This window comes from Fonsecaea multimorphosa (assembly GCF_000836435.1).
Source record: "Fonsecaea multimorphosa CBS 102226 unplaced genomic scaffold supercont1.3, whole genome shotgun sequence".
Classification (NCBI taxonomy): Eukaryota; Fungi; Ascomycota; class Eurotiomycetes; order Chaetothyriales; family Herpotrichiellaceae; genus Fonsecaea; species Fonsecaea multimorphosa.
In genome coordinates, this window is record NW_015971637.1 from 740419 (window position 1) to 757925 (window position 17507).

Here is a 17507-nt window from a genome sequence, read left to right on the forward strand (position 1 = left end):
TATTGCGGCTAAGACGTCCTCCTCTACACACTATCAAAGACACAGTCAAAGAAACACCTACCTAAGCAGGTCAGACTTTGGCTGTTATCTCGAATCGAAGCCGATCACGAAGGAGGAATTTGCGATCGGCGAGGATCTGGAGGAGCTAAGCGAGAAGCAAAAATGGTCAACCTTTGAGCGCATTCGAAGCCCACACTAACGGGACGCGCAGTGGGGATAGAACCGTCCAGATTTCTGTCACAAGCGAGCAGCTCCAGCAGCTCATGGTGTCCACCCAGACCAGCGTCCCTCGTGGAATCCAGGAAAGTTTGACAAAGTTAGCTGCTTGCTGGGGCTTCAAGTCATGGATCTCGTTGGCCCCAACCCCGCGTCTGCAGAGCTGGTTGCAGTCTATCCCAACAGCAGCAAAACCCATGCGCCCGATATGGATGGGCAGACTGTAGGTGCAGCATGGTCGATGAGCCGATGCCATTAACCTGGTCCATGCTTGTGGTTTACAAACAGGGAACTGAAGTGCGCCAGGCATCTCGAGCCTCAGCCCATGCAATTTACCTTTCTTGCCTCCAGAAGGTCAGTCCACGGTCGAATGAGCGTCACCCTACGAACGACGCAGCTATTGGTGACAGCACTTTGACAAAATCCTTACCAAAAAGCACTGAGGGCGTAGGGACCTTCCAGGATAACGCCAGCATTCCACCCAGTCTGCTGAGTCGTCATAAACCCCGCCGTACAGCTTGTAGTTGTCCACTCCGAGGGGCTGGGTCTTGCCTTTAGCACACCGTCAGGCTCCGAATTTGGTATGCGCTGTTAGCCAATGGAGCTTTTCTACCCCAGAACACTCAATCTTGCTTTAGACAACCAAGCCAGAGGATGAAGGCGCAGTGTCAGCCGCAGTAGCATTGCAGCACAGTCCCAAATTTTGAACTGAGGTTTATTTACCTAGGTATTCCTCTGGCCATCCCCAAGATGACATCAACACGGGCAGCATCAGAAGCGATGGCCTGATATCGATCTTGAGGCTCACCGCCAAACACTGCGCCATTTGGCCTAACAGAGAAGAACGAGAGTAATCAGTGAGGGTCTGAGAGACTACTTGTCGAAGGGGCTCAAATCGGCTTCTGCAGGGACTACGAGGGAGACCCAAGGGCTTTCAAACTCAAGTGTTCTGGCTCAGTCCAATCACAACCATCACTACACTCGACGGATCGAACATGTCTTCAGCGGTTACCCCTTTTAGTCCCACCTGTGGGAATTTCGTCTGTCCGACATGCAGCCACGAGGCCTTCAGCTGGACTTGGCATGCGCTTCGCAACAAACTTCCCCGGCGGCTTTCTGTCTTGCCCTCGAGCTCCATGGTTATTGTGGCCTGCCACGCTTGACAGGGCTGCAGGTGGCCCATGCGCTCCGAAATCTATTCGTCTTTTGGAGAGTACCCACCATTGCAGCATCATGCATCATGCTGCATATCCAGTCATCTTTCTCTAGCGTCAGGCTGATGCTCTATGCGCTCATCTCATCCGGCCAGATTTTGATCCCATCAGACTGGTTCCCAAACACGAGAAATTACCTCCTTCTGGCATCCGGTGGGGGCCATCCATCCCCGGACCCAAAGAACTTTGAAAGTCAGCCTGGAGATCCCCTGCTTCGTCCCAACATTGTGACCGACCAAAGAAAGACCATGCGACCTTCTCTTCCGGACTTCAGAGTTTTGGCTCACAGCCTCTAAGATTTCCGACGATGGCACTTACTATGCTGTCGAAGCTCAATCTCGGCGGGCGAATTGTGCTCCGTCAGCCCGACGCCTTCCAAAGTGATTCGATTCTAACCTGATCTCATGTTCTAGTTTCCCACAAGTCATTTCTCAAGCAGGTGGGAGGGGTGAGAAAAAAACCCTTCCCAAGGTGCTCCTAGTCACATTAGGCCAAGCCCATGGAGTGGCATCTGCACGGCGACCCGCGGGTAGTCTCTTGATTCCCTCCACCTGTGAGCAGTGGCAGCCACTGAACAGTTTGGGTTTGTTTCTGGTCTGTGGTCTGCTGGCTCCCTGAGGCCGACAAGACCAATCGTTGTTGGTATGGCCACCTTCTGCTACCACTTCCGCAGGTGCTCGTCTTTTCCCAGCCGAACGGTTTCCCAAGTCCAATAGCCCAGACAAACATCCATGGGAAATGCCGCCAGCAATCGAGGCTGAGTCGCTGGTTTCCTATTGCCCGATTCTTTTCCTGAACTGCAGCTCCACGCGATGCAGTAGCTTTGGACACCGAAATGTATGCATGTTGCGACCAAGAGTCCCATTCCGAGCCTCGATTTCGTACTTACTGGCAATGACATCTCGTGGCCAACTCAAATTTCTCCTTTCCTCCCCTCCATCACGCCTTGGGTCCGGCACCGCGTCTATTATGTGACACCCCATATCTGTTGTCCCTGCTGACAATCGGGTCCGCGAATGACGGACCTTAAACAAAACCTTTGTCATACGAGCGACCACTTCATTCTTGTTGCCTTCCTATTCTTTGATACTATTTTCCCTGCTCCTTGGATTTGTCCAGAGCCACCGTCTTGTGGGGACGACTCTACTCTCTTCAGCCTTGCCCATTAATACGAGAACATTTCCCGTAGTCAGTCACAGACTTTTCGACTGCGCGTTTCGCGTATTGTTTGAACGGAGAGGTTATCACGCTGGATTCTGGCTCTGACTGTTACAGAACATCCAGAATACCTTCCCGATCAAGTTCACGCGTCTTTGCGTCCTTGACCGGTTAGGGCGAGGATTGTTTGGCGAGGGCAGAGACTCGGAAGCCTTACGAAAGCTGCAACATACTCACAGAATCTCTCAATCTGGCTCGAAGAATGGCTGGACCTGGAGGTGGTCCACCGCGTAAGAGCCACACAAAATCGAGAAAGGGCTGCAAAACCTGCAAAAGGCGCCACATTCGCTGTGATGAAACCTTTCCACAATGTCGAAATTGCACAAAACACAATTGTCGCTGCGACTATATGGACCTACACGCGGCAGGAGAAGAACCTGTCAAGGGGACCAAGCCTCCAGATCTCTTGATGTCACCTGAACTACAACGTCGTATCGATAACTGGCGATTGACCGGCGAGTCTCAATTGCCGGAGTTACAAGTCCCTGACAGGATATATTGGACCCGGTTTTCAACAATCGATCTGCGTCTTGTCCACCACATCACGACACTATCGACCGACATGTACAACCGGGGATACAGCCCATGCACGGCTTGGGGCTCCAGAATGCCTTCGTAAGGCAGATTGTATCCTTCGGGATGGCTTCTAGCTAATCCTCCGACAGGCTCATCTCGGCGGCTTTAGCACATGACTTCGTTATGAGTGCGTTGCTTGCACTGTCAGCATCGCATCTGGCGTGGCAGACGAAGAACGCAGACACGGAAAATTTAGCGTACCACCATAGAGGAGTCGCTCTCAAAGGTCTCCATCAAGCAATCGGAGCGTTCTCGAGGGAAAATTCCGAAGCTATCCTTGCTGCCTCGATTCTTCTCTCGTGGCAATCCACGGAATGGTAAAGTCGATGTTCCACACCCCAACAATAGCTGACAATTGGCAGGCGCGGCTGGGCATCACTACAAAAGGGAGTATCGACGGTACGTCAAATGGGGAAACGAGACCAGTGGAGCTACTGACATCTTGCAGGTCTTGGGTGCGATGAGGATGTGGATACATGAATCAGAGCTGGCAAGGTATCTGGAGAGCCAGAGGTCTATAGCAAGGGCAATAACACCTGCCACCCCCACAATGCCGCATGGCCCGGTGTCGATCCCTCATGAAGACCTTCGCAGGATAGAACAAATTACCACGGCTCTTCATAGTTTGAGACTGCGACTCTCGGCGAACGAAGAGCTTCAAGAACATACGGGGCACTTAATTGACTACCTGCAGGAACTACAACGAGACTTGCCAATCCAAGCGCCAGACCACGTATTCAGCCGATTACAGCCACTGCGGGACATGATCTTCTGGCTGCCGTCCTTGATCCTGCGCAGCACCGAGTCTGATCTGGGCCCATTAGCTTTGCTCTCGCATCTTTACGCCAGCGCAATTGCCGTTGAGCTATTGTTGCCGGATCTTGGTGGCGCCTATCTGGGAAGCATGTCCGTCGCACCACTGGAGAAGGTCCATGACATACTGGTGACACGGCGGGCGACCCAGCCCCAAGATACAAACATCCAAATGGCGTTGTCTCTAATGGATGTGCCAATACAAATCATGACTGCGTACGGACTGAGGCAGAGACATAGCAGCCAAGGAAGCCAGGGCGTCGAAGGCTATCACTATTCTCCTCACGGGAGCCCCTATCCGGGCCCTCGCATGCCCATTGCTACTTCCACCTCAGACACTCCCACGGCACCCATCTATCCCAACTCGCCCCTGCACGCGCCAGGCAGTCTGTCGATACCCGGATCGGCATATTTTCAAGCGGCTTTAGGGCCTGGAGAACCCCGGCGAGAATCGTCGATATCATCGGCATCTTCGCTAGGACGTGCTCACTCGATGAGTAGTGATCACCGGAGTCTCGCGTCAAGCAGTCCACACGCAATGGGTATGGTGTATGGATCTCCGGCCACGCAACACCCGCGAAGCAGTCACGAGCTACCAGGGTCGAGAATGGACTACTTTGGGCAGATTCAAGCACCGTACCATCAATACGGCAGCATGAACATGAATACTCGGTTCGTCGCTCCTTCACAACTCTGGACTTGACGGACATCTTTCGACTGAGTGTTCTTCTTCCCCACAGGACTCCTCCGGCCACAATGTCTCCGAATATGCAACAAGTGCAGCAAGAAAAGGGGAAAGAGCGGCAACAATGACAGCGGACCGAAGGGGGTTGTTGACGATGACGTGAGACTGGACATATTTAAGAATGGTGTAATCCACGATGACTAGCGAGGCGTTGGGTCAGGCCAGGCCGGGAACCAATGGAGGACGAGAAAGCCTACGAAGCGAAAGTGGATGAGTTTAACACTGGAAGTAATGGTTGGGAAAATACCTTCTATGGCGGGAAAAGTCTGAAACAGGGTTGGTGCTGGGTGGTCATCTGGGGCAGAGAGGAGAGGGAGGCTCTCTTTACCTTGACGCATATGGTGCATGTGGATCGTTCCATTATGGAAGATTGTTGCGCTCTTGAGGCGTTATCTGCAGGTCGGGGTATTCACGACGAGGTCTGATCATGCCTTGCTGGCCCGACGCTGCGAGGAATGGACTTGGTTTGCAGGGATGACTATCATCTATGCTGCACGGAGGCTCTTTCATTTCAGCTTTCCTTTGGTTGGATTTGTGTTGACAAGTATCTCTATCAGTGACGGCTTGCCAACTAAGCTGTCCCTTTGTGGTTCATTGGCGATTTCGACGTATACCCACCGGTACAATACATGCCAAGTTGAAGTCTGAGCAAATGTTCTTTTGCGTTCATTATAGGAAGCACCTGCTCGTACTCGTGTATATTTTGGGAACACCGGGCGCATCGGTCCATCCACCGCACGCTGCGAAATCGTATGACTCATGCAGACTGTGGAGATCCCCGAAATATATATTACATATGCTCGTTTAGGAAGCCAAGGGTGTGGAATCGAGGTCGTGCGGGAATAGATGTGGCACCCAGGTTATACTCGGTCTGTGGCGTGAACCTCCAGCACCTGGCGTCCGAGACAGGAAGTACGAGCTCGTCATGCGAGGAAGGAGCCTACACGCGTCGATATCGAGCTTTCATCGCTGTGTTGCATATCGACTAGCATCAGCCATCATGGTTTGGCGGTCTAAGTCCCACCCGAACTGCATCTCTCCGCCTGGAACACGAAGGCCCACGTGGCGATGGTAGAAGCTAGAATGATAGAGTGAAAGTCTACAGCGCCATAAGCAGAAAATATTAGGACCTGGCATACATACCTAGTACAACTAGGTCCAGAATGACCTTGCACAAGAAAGCTTCCCAGAATTACAAAGCATTGGCATCGCATTGAGTAGCCGACTCTGGATACGTTTTCCACCCGTTCTGCTGGACATGGGGCCACTTGTATACCGTCTGACTCACGGGGATGGACTGGAAGAGGACAAATCAAGGGCAGGATGGACATCGTGTTCAGAGCATGCAAGGCGCGGGTAGGAAAAAGAAGTAAGAGGATGGAGGCCCAACGTCCGCCGTGCATGATCAAGGCGACGGACGCTGTTATGTACGGAGGGGAGGTAGATACGACTTGCAAAGACCAATGAAAACGATCCCGTCGTTTGCTTCTAACTGTCTAGGCCGGTTACCTACTGGGTAGGCACGGTAGGTAAGCATCACTAGCAGCTGCCCTGGGTACCCGGGCATGATGGCCGATCACTTCAGTTAAACGAGGTGGCAACTTGCAAGTAAGACGCCCACTGGGACCGTGCCACGGCGAGGGAAACGGTTAGGAAACTGACTCCTCTTCTAGGGCAAAACGATGCAGGATACGAGGAGATACAAGGACTTCTGCAAGGGGCAGCATCGAAAAAGGTCCGTCACTGGCAGAGCCTCGTTGAGAAACCTATCACGGGGCGAATGGGAGCCACTCCAAACCCACCAGCCTAGTGAGTCTCATCAAACCGTTGCAAACCTATCCCACTTTCCCCGTACTTGGTACTTGTAGGTGCCCTAGTCCCAAAGGTGACCGACCTGCTGGAGCGCAGTTTGACCGTGCACACTCACCCCCACTTCGGATATTATTGACGTATACCGAGTAGACAAATTTCGTGCGCCTCCAGCTTCCGACTGATCCATCGAATCGACGGTGCAGGCCTGAAGCCCTACGAGCAGCACCCGGTCCTTGTGCTCGTCAGCAACTCCTATGGCTGAAGATGCAGCCAGTGGTGGTTGGAGCACCATCGAGTCCGACGAGGTAAGCCCAACACAACGTCCACACCCGTCTTGGACGCGGTGCTCAAACTTGTCCAGTCACTGTACTCAAAGTGGGATCGCTGACAAGCTGGCGTTGATTCAGGGCGTCTTCACCTCTCTGATCGAACAGCTGGGGGTCAAGGATGTGCAGGTTGAAGAACTATTCTCACTCAACGCAGATTGGATCCGAGCTTTGAGGTAACAAGGAAGATCGACCCAAGCCCTCCCTGTCCCTCCTCCTCTGCCTTTCGAACCTGTCGTCTTCGTTCGAAGTCAGCTCTGCTGACACCGGAACGCGGTTTGCGAACAGTCCTGTATACGGGGTCATCTTCCTCTTCAAATGGATCGGCCATGGATCGGAAAATAAAGGGGCGCCTCAAGATGGCTCGTACGATCGGGCCGCAGTCGAGGACGAGGGACTCTTCTTCGCCGCCCAGACGATACAGAACGCCTGTGGCACGCAGGCGGTCCTCTCGGTGGTTTTGAACAATGACCAGTCTGTTGATGCCTCTTCGTCAGGCGCAGATGCGTCGGGAGCAAGACTTGACATTGGGCCTGCGCTACAAGAGTTTAAAGACTTCACGACGGGCTTTGACGCAGCGCTACGGGGAGAGTCGCTCTCAAACTCGGAAATGATACGGACTGTCCACAACAGCTTCGCGAAATCTAGTCCCTTTGTTGACGAGACTCTGCACGACCCCCGCGCGGCGACGTCGGAGGACGTGTTTCACTTCATCGCTTACACATGCTATCATGGCAAATTGTACGAACTCGACGGGCTCCAGCCCTATCCTATCTCTCACGGTGACTGCACCCCCGACGAATTCCCGGACAAGATAATGACTGTATTGCAACGGAGGATTTCAAGATATCCCGAAGACGAGATCCGGTTCAACCTCATGGTCGTGTGTCAGGACCAGAGGATCAAGTGGCAGCAACTCCAGGACCCCGGCATGCTTGCAGAGGAGGAACGAAAGCGCGAAAAGTGGGACTTTGAAAATACGCTCCGGCGACACAACTTTGTTGGATTCACGGAAGAAGTGCTCAAGACGGTGGTCAAGATGAAGATTCAAGATGGCTCCTATGATGCCTGGATAGAGCAGGGCAAACAGGCGACTGAGAAGAGAGTGAGGGAGAAAATGGGCAAGGCTGGTGCCTGAACTCAGTGGCCGTCTACCATGCATCAGTCAATGGGTTCAAACAACAGTGATTCTTCACAATAGGCAGCCCTCGTCGACGGCCTGCTTGGCATGGAAATACTGGCTCAGCGACGGAGAGTGCGAGAGACAAAAAGCTAGATATGAATGTCAACTACAAAACATCAATGCCTCACGCCGTATTTCATCCGTTCCTGATCGCCGACTCACGTTGCCACGCATCTATGCACGTAGTGACTAGTGACACGCGAGCAGTACCCGGCAGGGGCTGCATGCTGCATACCTACAAAGGAGAGAAAATTCTGTGTCTTGGATGCCACCAAAAAAGAGCATTGGCTCTGATTGGCTGGGCAGGACTAGTGTCAAGCGCGTGCATTGATTGGCTCGCCCGTGAAATACTAAGTGCTCATCAGCCATCCTGGCCGCCTCCCACACGCCCCCCAATACAACAGCACCGCTGCCGGACCTCAAAACGCTTTCATTCCATTCAGATTGTTCTTGTTTTGAATAGTCGCTTCATTCATCTCGATCGCCGCGGCGACCTATTGTCTGAGTCACTTGTTCCCAGCCGCTATTTTCTGGTGACACTCTGCCTTTATTCCCCCTGCCATCCGCCCCGAACCATCCTTTTTCACCAATCCATCCGCCGTTCATTACACCAACGACTTCATTTCTCCCTCATCATCTAGATGGAAAGTGATTTTGCGCTTCTCTGTCGAGTCTGCTCCTGTTTTGCACCATGTCAGCCGCTGAAATCGACACTCTGTGGCGCTCCGCCTTTGGCGAATCAGCTATCCGACCTCTGCCCTACAGTTCGGAAGAGCTGGGCGACGATGGATGGCGACCACTGACAGATCCGCAAAACTTCATCATGAATCTGGCCAATCTCAATCATCAACAACTCTACGCAGCAAGTGCCAATAATCAGCTCGCCATGATCGATGCCCAGAATGAATACCTGGAGCTCGAGCGCCACATGGCCAACATCAAGGGCAAGGAAACCATCAAAAATCCGCAAGATTTCCCAGCCCCAGATGTCTTTGAGGAGCGGAAAGAAGCTGCGTTGTACGGCTACAAGTATGATGCTAATCGCCCAGCGCTTCTTCATGCCGGCATCCCTGGTCTCAGATCCGCCGATGATCTGACCGAGAGAGAGAAACATGACGTGCGCTTGTTTCAGGAGCCCTTCGAGCAAGGGGGCTTTGTGCCCAAGGAGAGAGAGTACAGAGCCAAAGTTGCCAAAGCCAAAGATCCGAAGAACGTCGACGGGTGGATCCCCATCGACAAAGACGGCAAGCGGCTCATCCCACGTCAACAGACTCATCATGAAGAATACAACATCACATATGTTAAGCGCAATGTGGATGAAAATGGTGAGATCATTCGACCTCAGTCTCCCGAAAGCAGCGAAGTCCCCGGAGAAACTCCAGACAAGGCTGTCAACAAACGTTTGACCAGAACACGGTTTGATGGCAAGAAGTTCCCACCCACACGAGACGTGTCGGAGGCTCCGTCGGCAGCTTCCACCCCCGGCAAAAAGCGCGCGAGCCCCCCAGGAGCCGACACTCGAGAAGATACGCCTAATTCTAAACGCCGCAAGATCCTTCTCACCGTAAATGGGGAACAGCCCAAGCCCAAGCACCCCAATCAATATACCAAAGCAAAGGAAAGAGAGATGGCAGCCACTCATACCACTCCCGCTCAGGCCAGTGCCAAACCTGTAACCTCGTCGTCATCATCATCGTCGAAGCCCACATGGCGGGAGCTGTCGCCAATGTCTAGACGCACGCACAAGTGGACAGATCCGGAGTTGATCGAGTCGATCAAAGAAGACCACACGTGGCTGCATGATGACCCCAAGAGGGCGGAAGAATGGAAACACAAGTTGCTGAACGGCATCAATCCCGTCCGAAGCCTCAGCATGTTACTGAAATGGAACTATTGGCAAGTGACCAACCAAGCGAAGAGACCGCGGGCGAAGAAGAACCCAGCCGAGCAAGACGATTCAGTCAAGGAAATTGAGGATTCCAGCGAGTCTCAAAAGCCGAGACGAAGGGTCGCCAAGCCGAAAAAGGCGGATGGAAGTGGGAGGTCGACACCAGCCACGACGCCGGCGCCAGACTTTGTCAACGGCGTGGCAGCACAGGCTCCGAAACCTGGGCTGAACACACGAGCAGCGAAGTCCTCCAGGAGACCGGCCGGTGCGGACGGTGCCGAATTCAGAGACAAGATTTTCGTGCAAGACAAGCGCAATGGGACAAGCGGTGCAAAGCAACCAGGCACAGAGACGGAACCACCATCGAGAGGAGACGACGAGGTAGCAATGGACAGAAATGGCAAAGATCTCAATGGCAAAGAACCATCGCACAGAAGGCCAAGCATGAAGAGAGAGGAGAGCGATTCGACGATTGTGATCAACAGCAAGAGTAGCGCACCGTCGACGAGGCGATCGCTACGGAGTGCAAGGAGATCCAGTGGTTAAGTCTGGCCCATCGCAGGACACATCCTTTGGTTTGGCAACGGCACGAAATGTATATATGCCACTGTAGGTAGGCAGTCACCAGATCAAGGCCGGTAATGCTCTCGGCAGATGCTCGACACAGAATTTATTGAGTAAAAATTGATGTGATAGTCTGCACACACCTGATAATGGGGACCTCGTGTTCTGTAAGACGGGGGGCATACTCGGTACTATACTGAGTATGAGGTAGGGAGCGATTTTCACTCGACAGGGCAAAAGAAGCCGCGAGGCTGAACTGCCGGCAAGGCTGGGCAGCCTGCCAATTTCAAGGCCAGCTCAGCTGCGCCCCCGTGAGTCTTGGCAGGAGCGACACTGCGCTTCGGACATTTCACTACTTCGCAGACCTACTTCTTCCTTTCTTTCACTTCCTGCAAGCAGTATCGACGAGTCATCGTGTGAACTTGGTCCCTTCATCTCTGCGTTTATTGATCTTCTGCGTATCACCAGAATTCTTATCGCTCATCTAGCGACCTCGAGACCCGTTCAAGCCAATACTTCCCTGGCTGCACCAACTCTGAATATACGCCCCAGTCTATCCTCCATCCGCCTCCGTCATGACCAAGAAGAAGCGCCATCATCCCGATGTCGAAGAGGTCCTTGCGCGGCCATGGTGCTACTACTGCGAGCGCGACTTCGATGATCTCAAGATTTTGATCAACCACCAGAAAGCGAAGCACTTCAAATGCGAAAGATGTGGCCGAAGATTGAACACCGCAGGGGGGCTCAGTGTCCACATGAGTCAAGTCCATAAGGAGAACCTCACGGCTGTCGACAATGCCCTTCCGAACCGAGCGGGTCTAGATATCGAAATATTTGGCATGGAAGGAATTCCCGAAGATATCATCCAACAACATAATCAGCGAGTCTTGACCAGCTTTCATCAAGCTCAAGCTGATCGACAGGCAGCTACTGGTAACAATGCTGCAAATGCTCAGCATCCCAATGCCCCAAAGAAACCCAAGATCGAGTCTGTCTCCGACATCAAGAAGCGCCTGGCGGAACACAAAGCTGCCAAACTGGCTGCTGAGCAAGGCGACGGAACAAGCAGTGGAGGTGCCACCCCTAACACCCCTGCAGCTACTGTGGTCCAAGCCCAGCCTCAGGTACACACGGTGAGTCGTCTGGATCATATAGCGTGCCACACTTGCTCATTCTCAATACAGGCAGCGTCTCCGACCTACCCCGGATATCAACAATCATATGCAGCGCCACCTACGAATGGTTCGTACAGTCAGTCCCCTTCTTTCGCTCAACCCCCAGCCACTTTATCTGCTCCATATCAGGCGTCGCCTATTTATCCTCCTGCCGGGTCTCCGCCTGCTGTCGAAGGCTACGGCCAGCATTCGGCAACTCCACAGCCTGGGCAACCAGGATACGGCCAGATCCCATATTCCCAACCACCATACGCTCAACCACCACAGCCGTCCTTTCAGCCGCCACAACCATCACCGGTGGGCTATCCTCCTCAGCCGAGTTTTTCGCCTCCACAGTATCAGTCACCTTATCCCGGTCAACCCTACCCTGCCCAGCCCGCTGGACCTCCGCGTCCATTTGCGTCGGGATCTCCAGTCCCAGGTTTTCCGCAACCACCCACAGCTCTTGCACAACGCTCTCATTCGCCTGCTACAAACGGTAATTTTCCGGCACCAGTGCGTACTGGCAGTGTAAGTCTACCTAGTGCTCCAGGATTGCCACAGAGGCCCGCTTTTGGTGCTCCACCAGTCAATGCTTTCCAATTTCAACAAATGCATCAAGGTCAGATCCCTGCTCCACAATCCCATAACATTGTGCCGCAGTTTGCTCCTGGACAAGCTCCAGGAAGCACAAATATGCAAGTTCCGCCACAGATTCCTGTCCCGAACCAAGCTTCTTTGGTTGAAGCTCAAGACGCCTCGTCCCTCGATGACCTGATCGCGAGTGCTTCTAAACAAGCTGACGCCGATGCCGCTGCGGCCGCAGAGGCTGCCGCCAAACCCGCCATCCCACCAGCAGTCACTTCTCTGGCCACCACTAAAGACGAAGCCGGCGAGGACAAAGGCGGACCAAAGAAAGACAAGGAGAAGGAGAAACCAAAAGCAACCAGGTTGGTCTACTCTGATAACGAGACAAGTCCTGAAGAGAAGATGGCCATGTTGCCAAAGTACGCATTTACTCCTGCACAGAAAACAGTTGTGGTCTGAACGGGACTGTTCGATTTATTTGCGCCAAGCATCTATGGGTAGCGGTCCGCCGTCCGGACTCCCTCGTCAAGGGTCATTTTGTCGATGCGAACGGGTTTCGGAGCAAGTCTTTCTAGCTAAGTCTTGCAGTTGGCGTCCAGCTTCATTCGCGTTGTCCTTTCATTATCCCTTGCCAAATCACTGGCGGCGAGCGCAAGACCAGATGGTACAAGCAGATTAGGCGTCTTTGGTGAGTGAAAACGGGACAAGTCAGAATCCAGCGATGGGTGAGGTGGAGGACCACTGACACGGACTTCCAACATATTTCTTTTGGTCTTGAACGAGGACAGCGGGTGGCTGGCTGTTCGCACACCATGACATGCGGCTTGATGCTTTTCCACCGACCGACCTGAAAAGAGACACGAAGGAGCGGCTGTTGTTTTGACAAAAGGCAGCATTTAGCATATTCTCGATACCAAGGCTGCTTGCTTGTAAGTGCAAGACAGGTTGGTGTCTCCCTCAGTCTATCTTTCAAATACCAGTCTTGTTGACCACAACCTGATCTCTTTTCCACCGGTTTCGGGTGGTTCTCTGCCCAAGTGCTATGCTACTACTACTATATAACCGCTGAAATCACGCCATGCTATGGAGGTGGAGGTGGAGGGGGAGGGGGCATGAGTGCCTCAGCTATCTACTCTAGACTATCTACGCTACACAAGGCAAGGAAAAGGGGCGAAGGAAATGATCACGCTCTCGAGTAAAAGAAAAAAAAGGGGCGGGGGGCAAGGTTTTCCCATCTGATTGCTGCTCGGTTTGGTGCGGTGCGCGTGGATGTCGTCCGTCTCAAGATAGCTCTCCCTCAACTCAGCCTCATCCGTCCTTCAGCCCCATGGCATGCGTGCAACGACCTCGTTTTATTTCCGGCACATTTGAAGCGGGCTTCAGACTCGCATCTCCTCTGCCTTGGTTCCCTTGCTCGATGGTCCAAATCAGGAACGTCTTGAGACAGTCCAGACTGCCCCCGATGCGTCGCCTTTCACTTCCAAAGCTCGACTAGCTCATCTTTCAATTCTCGCAACTTTGTAATGTCGTTTCATGTCATGTCATGTCATGTCATGTCATGTCATGGCCACCTTGCATCTTTGTTTTCTTTCTTTTTTCCTCCTCTCATTTTGGACACCCGCTCGTTCATTTGGCGACTGGCGGATTCCAAATTTTCCTAACTAGACTCCAGCTTGAAATTTTCATTGTTTTGGTTTCTCGCCCCTCCCCTTGGTAATTGACTCCATCGTTTCATGTCGGTCTCCGTCATCATGTCGACTTATTTTTCGCTCGTGCTAACCCCCCCGCCGTAATAGATTCAACTGGTGTTTGATCTGAATGGCGATTCAGCTCGGCCTCTCCCTCGTTCTCCATGGACAGCTCAACGTAAATTTGCTAAGCGAGACGGGGTTGGTAGTTGCCTCGTCTTCGTTCCCTTCTTCATCTTCATGCTGCCATCTTTTTTTTAGGGGTATTCGCGGGGAAGAATGGGTCGGATGGGTTCCCACAAAATCCGCCAGAAGATCCCGGGCCTGTCGCCATTCTCTTTCTTCATCCAGAACCAACACCGTAGCCATCCCTCAACTTGGCGCGGACCGGGACCGCCAACCCGGCAATGAAGCCCTCGAACCTCTCCTGACCGATCAAGCCCGCGAGGCCGTTGATAACTCTCGAAAAGCTGGCGCGCACGTCGGTGTATTCCTGTCCCTGCCTGCCTTTCAGGGGAAACTGTCCGATCGTTGAAAAGTACAGTGCCAGACTGGATTCCATGGCCTGAGGATTCTTTTCCAGAATGTTGTTGAACCCCATAAACGCCGAGGCCTTCTCGTGCGACGTGCTAATTTTGGACATGGACTGCAAGAAAGGTTCCGCAAACTCGGACAAGAAAGGCGCGAGATTGTCCGGACACGGCAGACCGAGTCTTCCCAAAGCGGTTGCGGCATTCTCACTTGCTGCATCAGGAACTTCTTCGTTCGTGATCAGTGACAGCAGGCCGCGATACAGTGGTTCGATCAGAGGCGAGATTGTGCTGGTCGGTGCTCTCGCCGCAATTTCGCCCATGCTCCAGCATACGTTCGCGAGGACGTTGAAGCCATTTTCGGAGTCTGTGTCCGGGATGGCGTCGAGGTCCAGTTGTCTGATCAGAATCGGAATGAGTTTGGGCAGGTAGGGATCCAAGCTGGGGTAGAGGGCGATCGCGCAGTCACCCAATACGGCGTACGCGGACTGACGCACATCCGTGGTGGCGTCTTCCATGCAGAAAGCCAATAGATCAAAGAACTGAGAGTGCGAGCTCTGTACGAGCGGCGCCGACTTTTCCGGAGAAATAGCTTGGATGATCGCACTAAGAAGATCCAATGCTGTCACAACGAAGTCCTTGTCTGGTTGATCGACGGTCTGACCGCTCATAAAGGCCATGTGCTGTTGGATGTTTGCGTAAATGAGTTTGATGCACCGGTCGAAGATAGGAGGTGCGAACTGTGCGAACATGTCGCCGTAGGCCATGGCAATATACCCTAAGCAGCCGAGCAAAGGGAACATTTCTCGGGAATCGTCTGAAATTTTGTTCCATCGCTCAATCAACACGGGCATGAGGAGGCTGACGAGTTCCGGTTCGGCTATCTGCGAGCCAACATTATCGGCGAGTGTTTGCAGGCAGTCGTATAGGATGTACATATTTTTATCCTTGTACCGTCTGAAGCACTCTGTGAATTGCCGTAAAATAGGTTCGACATACGGCTTCAACTTGTCCCCAGATTTCTCCTCAAGAGATGCGAAGGAACTAGCTCCAGCTTCTTGGACTTTCTTGTTCGGGTCGAGCATGCGCTGAAGGAGGCCCTCCATCATGGGTTCAAAGTAGCGCTGTTTGTCAGCCTGGGAATCCAGACGAGCAGCCCACTCGGAGTAACGTGCCAGGCACCAACAAGTAATTTGACGAACAACGGGTTCCTCGTCTGACAAGAGAGAGATGAGGAAGGGAACGAGCTCGGGCAGATGAGGAGAGACAACGTCCATGCATCCTTCGGCGATGGCGCCAAGAGCGAGGACTGCGGCTTCGCGTTTCGGCCAGAGAGTGTGTGAAAGGTTTTCCTTGAGGTACGGCAGAATGATGTTGAAGACGGCCGAGTGGTAGTTGACTGCGAACACATCCAGCGCTGCGGCAGAGCATTTTCGCAAACTCCACGCGTTCTCAGGGTCCTCATCATCCCATTCATCTTCGTCTTCGTCTTCCTCCTCGACTTCCCCGTCGCTCAGATCGTTCTTAGTTTGTGATGTCCCATTGGCTTGTGGCGTTCCAGGCTGACTCTCCTCCTTCTCGGCTGAAACAACGCCTCTTCCCGCCTTGGTCTGGGCAAATTGAGGTTTGATGTCTTCCGCACGATCCTCGACGTCGGCATTATCTTCTTCACCGCCGAGTCTGAAGGCGTCCTCTTCCCCGTATACCATTCCCGCAAGGAGCACAGGAATGATCTTTTCCAGATAAGGTCCCATTTGATCTCGCAATTGATCTTGTTCCCCAACGCTCAACCAGAACTCGGCCGCATCCAATGCAAGATCCGCATGATCCGCGGACTGTTGTTGGGTAAGAATATAATTGACCAGTCCCTCGAGATGAGGCGCCAGCATGTCTGGTCTCGAATCCACCAGTTGTACAAGTGACTGGCAAACTATGCGTCTGACTTGCACATCCGGATCCGAAGCGAGTTGGAAAATAGTCTGCAGATAGACGTCCAGGGCCGAGAAAAGCACCTGGGACTTTTGCGGAATGAACGATTTCAAAGTACTGAGCGCAAATACCCTGATTTTAGGGTTTGGGTGAACAGCGAATTCGAGCAGTTTCGGCACAATGACACTCATGGGTCGTTGACCTTGGAATTCCTTGTCGAGCAATTTTCGGTTATCCTCGCAAACCTTCGCCAGAGCGCCCATCGCACCTTCCTGCGTTTCTCCCGTGACATTTCCGCTGGTGTTACCCACGAGCGCCAGCAGCTCTTGCAGGATCTCCGGCCATTGCAGCAGACCGCCCTGTTGGACCGTCTCAGTGATTACAGTGCCAGCGAAGCTGCGCAACTGCGAATTCTGGTCGCGAAGAACGTTGAGTGTGGCGGCCTTGATGTATGCCAACTGATCCTTTGGAATTTGGCTATAGAACAGTTTTATGTGGTTCTTGAGGTTGACGGCTGCAGCATAGCGGATGAGGAAGAGACTGGGTGCGGCGAGATTCAGAGTTTGGCCCAGCTGCGGCGTGCTGAAGATGTAGGTAAGGTAATTGACATAATCCTTATTGTTGCGCGCATTCATGAGCATCTGTTTGTTTTGGACGATGTCCTGGTCAGCGACTTTGCTTTTCTGGAAACTTTTGAGAATTGTTCCTCCTGCAGACCCGCGCGGGGATTTTCTACCCCAGATTTCTTTTTATTTTTTGGTTTCGGGCAGAAGACAGGAGACAGGAAGTCAAGACGCACCACCTCAGCTTCTTTTTGTTTGCCTCTGTCATGACCACTCAAGGAATTCTTCAGGTATTCCGACAACTGTCTCAACCCATCCTCCTCCGGTTGCCACGTCATGACGGGCACCGTTGCCCGCAGGCTCTTCGATCTGGAGAAAAGTTGTCCAACGTCGTGGTTTGGGGGGAGGGTATAAAAGAAACAGGAAGAGGACAGGAAAGCTTTGACGTTTCTGCTTGTCTGAGGTGGAGTGTTAGGTGCAATGAGACCAGGGGCAAAAAT

The 17507-nt window shown here is 52.8% G+C and overlaps 5 protein-coding genes across 5 annotated transcripts; 4 read left to right on the forward strand and 1 right to left on the reverse strand.

Moving 5' to 3' along the window:
• Positions 1–2997: 2997 nt before the first annotated feature.
• Positions 2998–4740, forward strand: Z520_02058 (uncharacterized protein; the record flags this gene model as incomplete). Its single annotated transcript, XM_016772572.1, has 4 exons — positions 2998–3263; positions 3314–3541; positions 3587–3623; positions 3673–4740. The coding sequence occupies 4 exons, from the start codon at positions 2998–3000 to the stop codon at positions 4738–4740; spliced, it is 1599 nt and encodes a 532-aa protein (XP_016636042.1).
• A 2108-nt stretch (positions 4741–6848) lies between these two features.
• Z520_02059 (uncharacterized protein) lies at positions 6849–8058 on the forward strand (the record flags this gene model as incomplete). The annotated part of the gene is made up of 3 exons (XM_016772573.1): positions 6849–6899; positions 7002–7096; positions 7209–8058. The coding sequence occupies 3 exons, from the start codon at positions 6849–6851 to the stop codon at positions 8056–8058; spliced, it is 996 nt and encodes a 331-aa protein (XP_016636043.1).
• A 736-nt stretch (positions 8059–8794) lies between these two features.
• Positions 8795–10537, forward strand: Z520_02060 (uncharacterized protein; the record flags this gene model as incomplete). Its single annotated transcript, XM_016772574.1, has 1 exon — positions 8795–10537. One exon carries the CDS (start codon positions 8795–8797, stop codon positions 10535–10537), a length of 1743 nt encoding a protein of 580 aa, XP_016636044.1.
• Positions 10538–11130: 593 nt separating this feature from the next.
• On the forward strand, positions 11131–12756 carry Z520_02061 (uncharacterized protein; the record flags this gene model as incomplete). Its single annotated transcript, XM_016772575.1, has 2 exons — positions 11131–11688; positions 11740–12756. 2 exons carry the CDS (start codon positions 11131–11133, stop codon positions 12754–12756), a joined length of 1575 nt encoding a protein of 524 aa, XP_016636045.1.
• A 1572-nt stretch (positions 12757–14328) lies between these two features.
• Z520_02062 (uncharacterized protein) lies at positions 14329–17079 on the reverse strand (the record flags this gene model as incomplete). The annotated part of the gene is made up of 1 exon (XM_016772576.1): positions 14329–17079. The coding sequence occupies one exon, from the start codon at positions 17077–17079 to the stop codon at positions 14329–14331; it is 2751 nt and encodes a 916-aa protein (XP_016636046.1).
• Between the last annotated feature and the right edge of the window lie 428 nt (positions 17080–17507).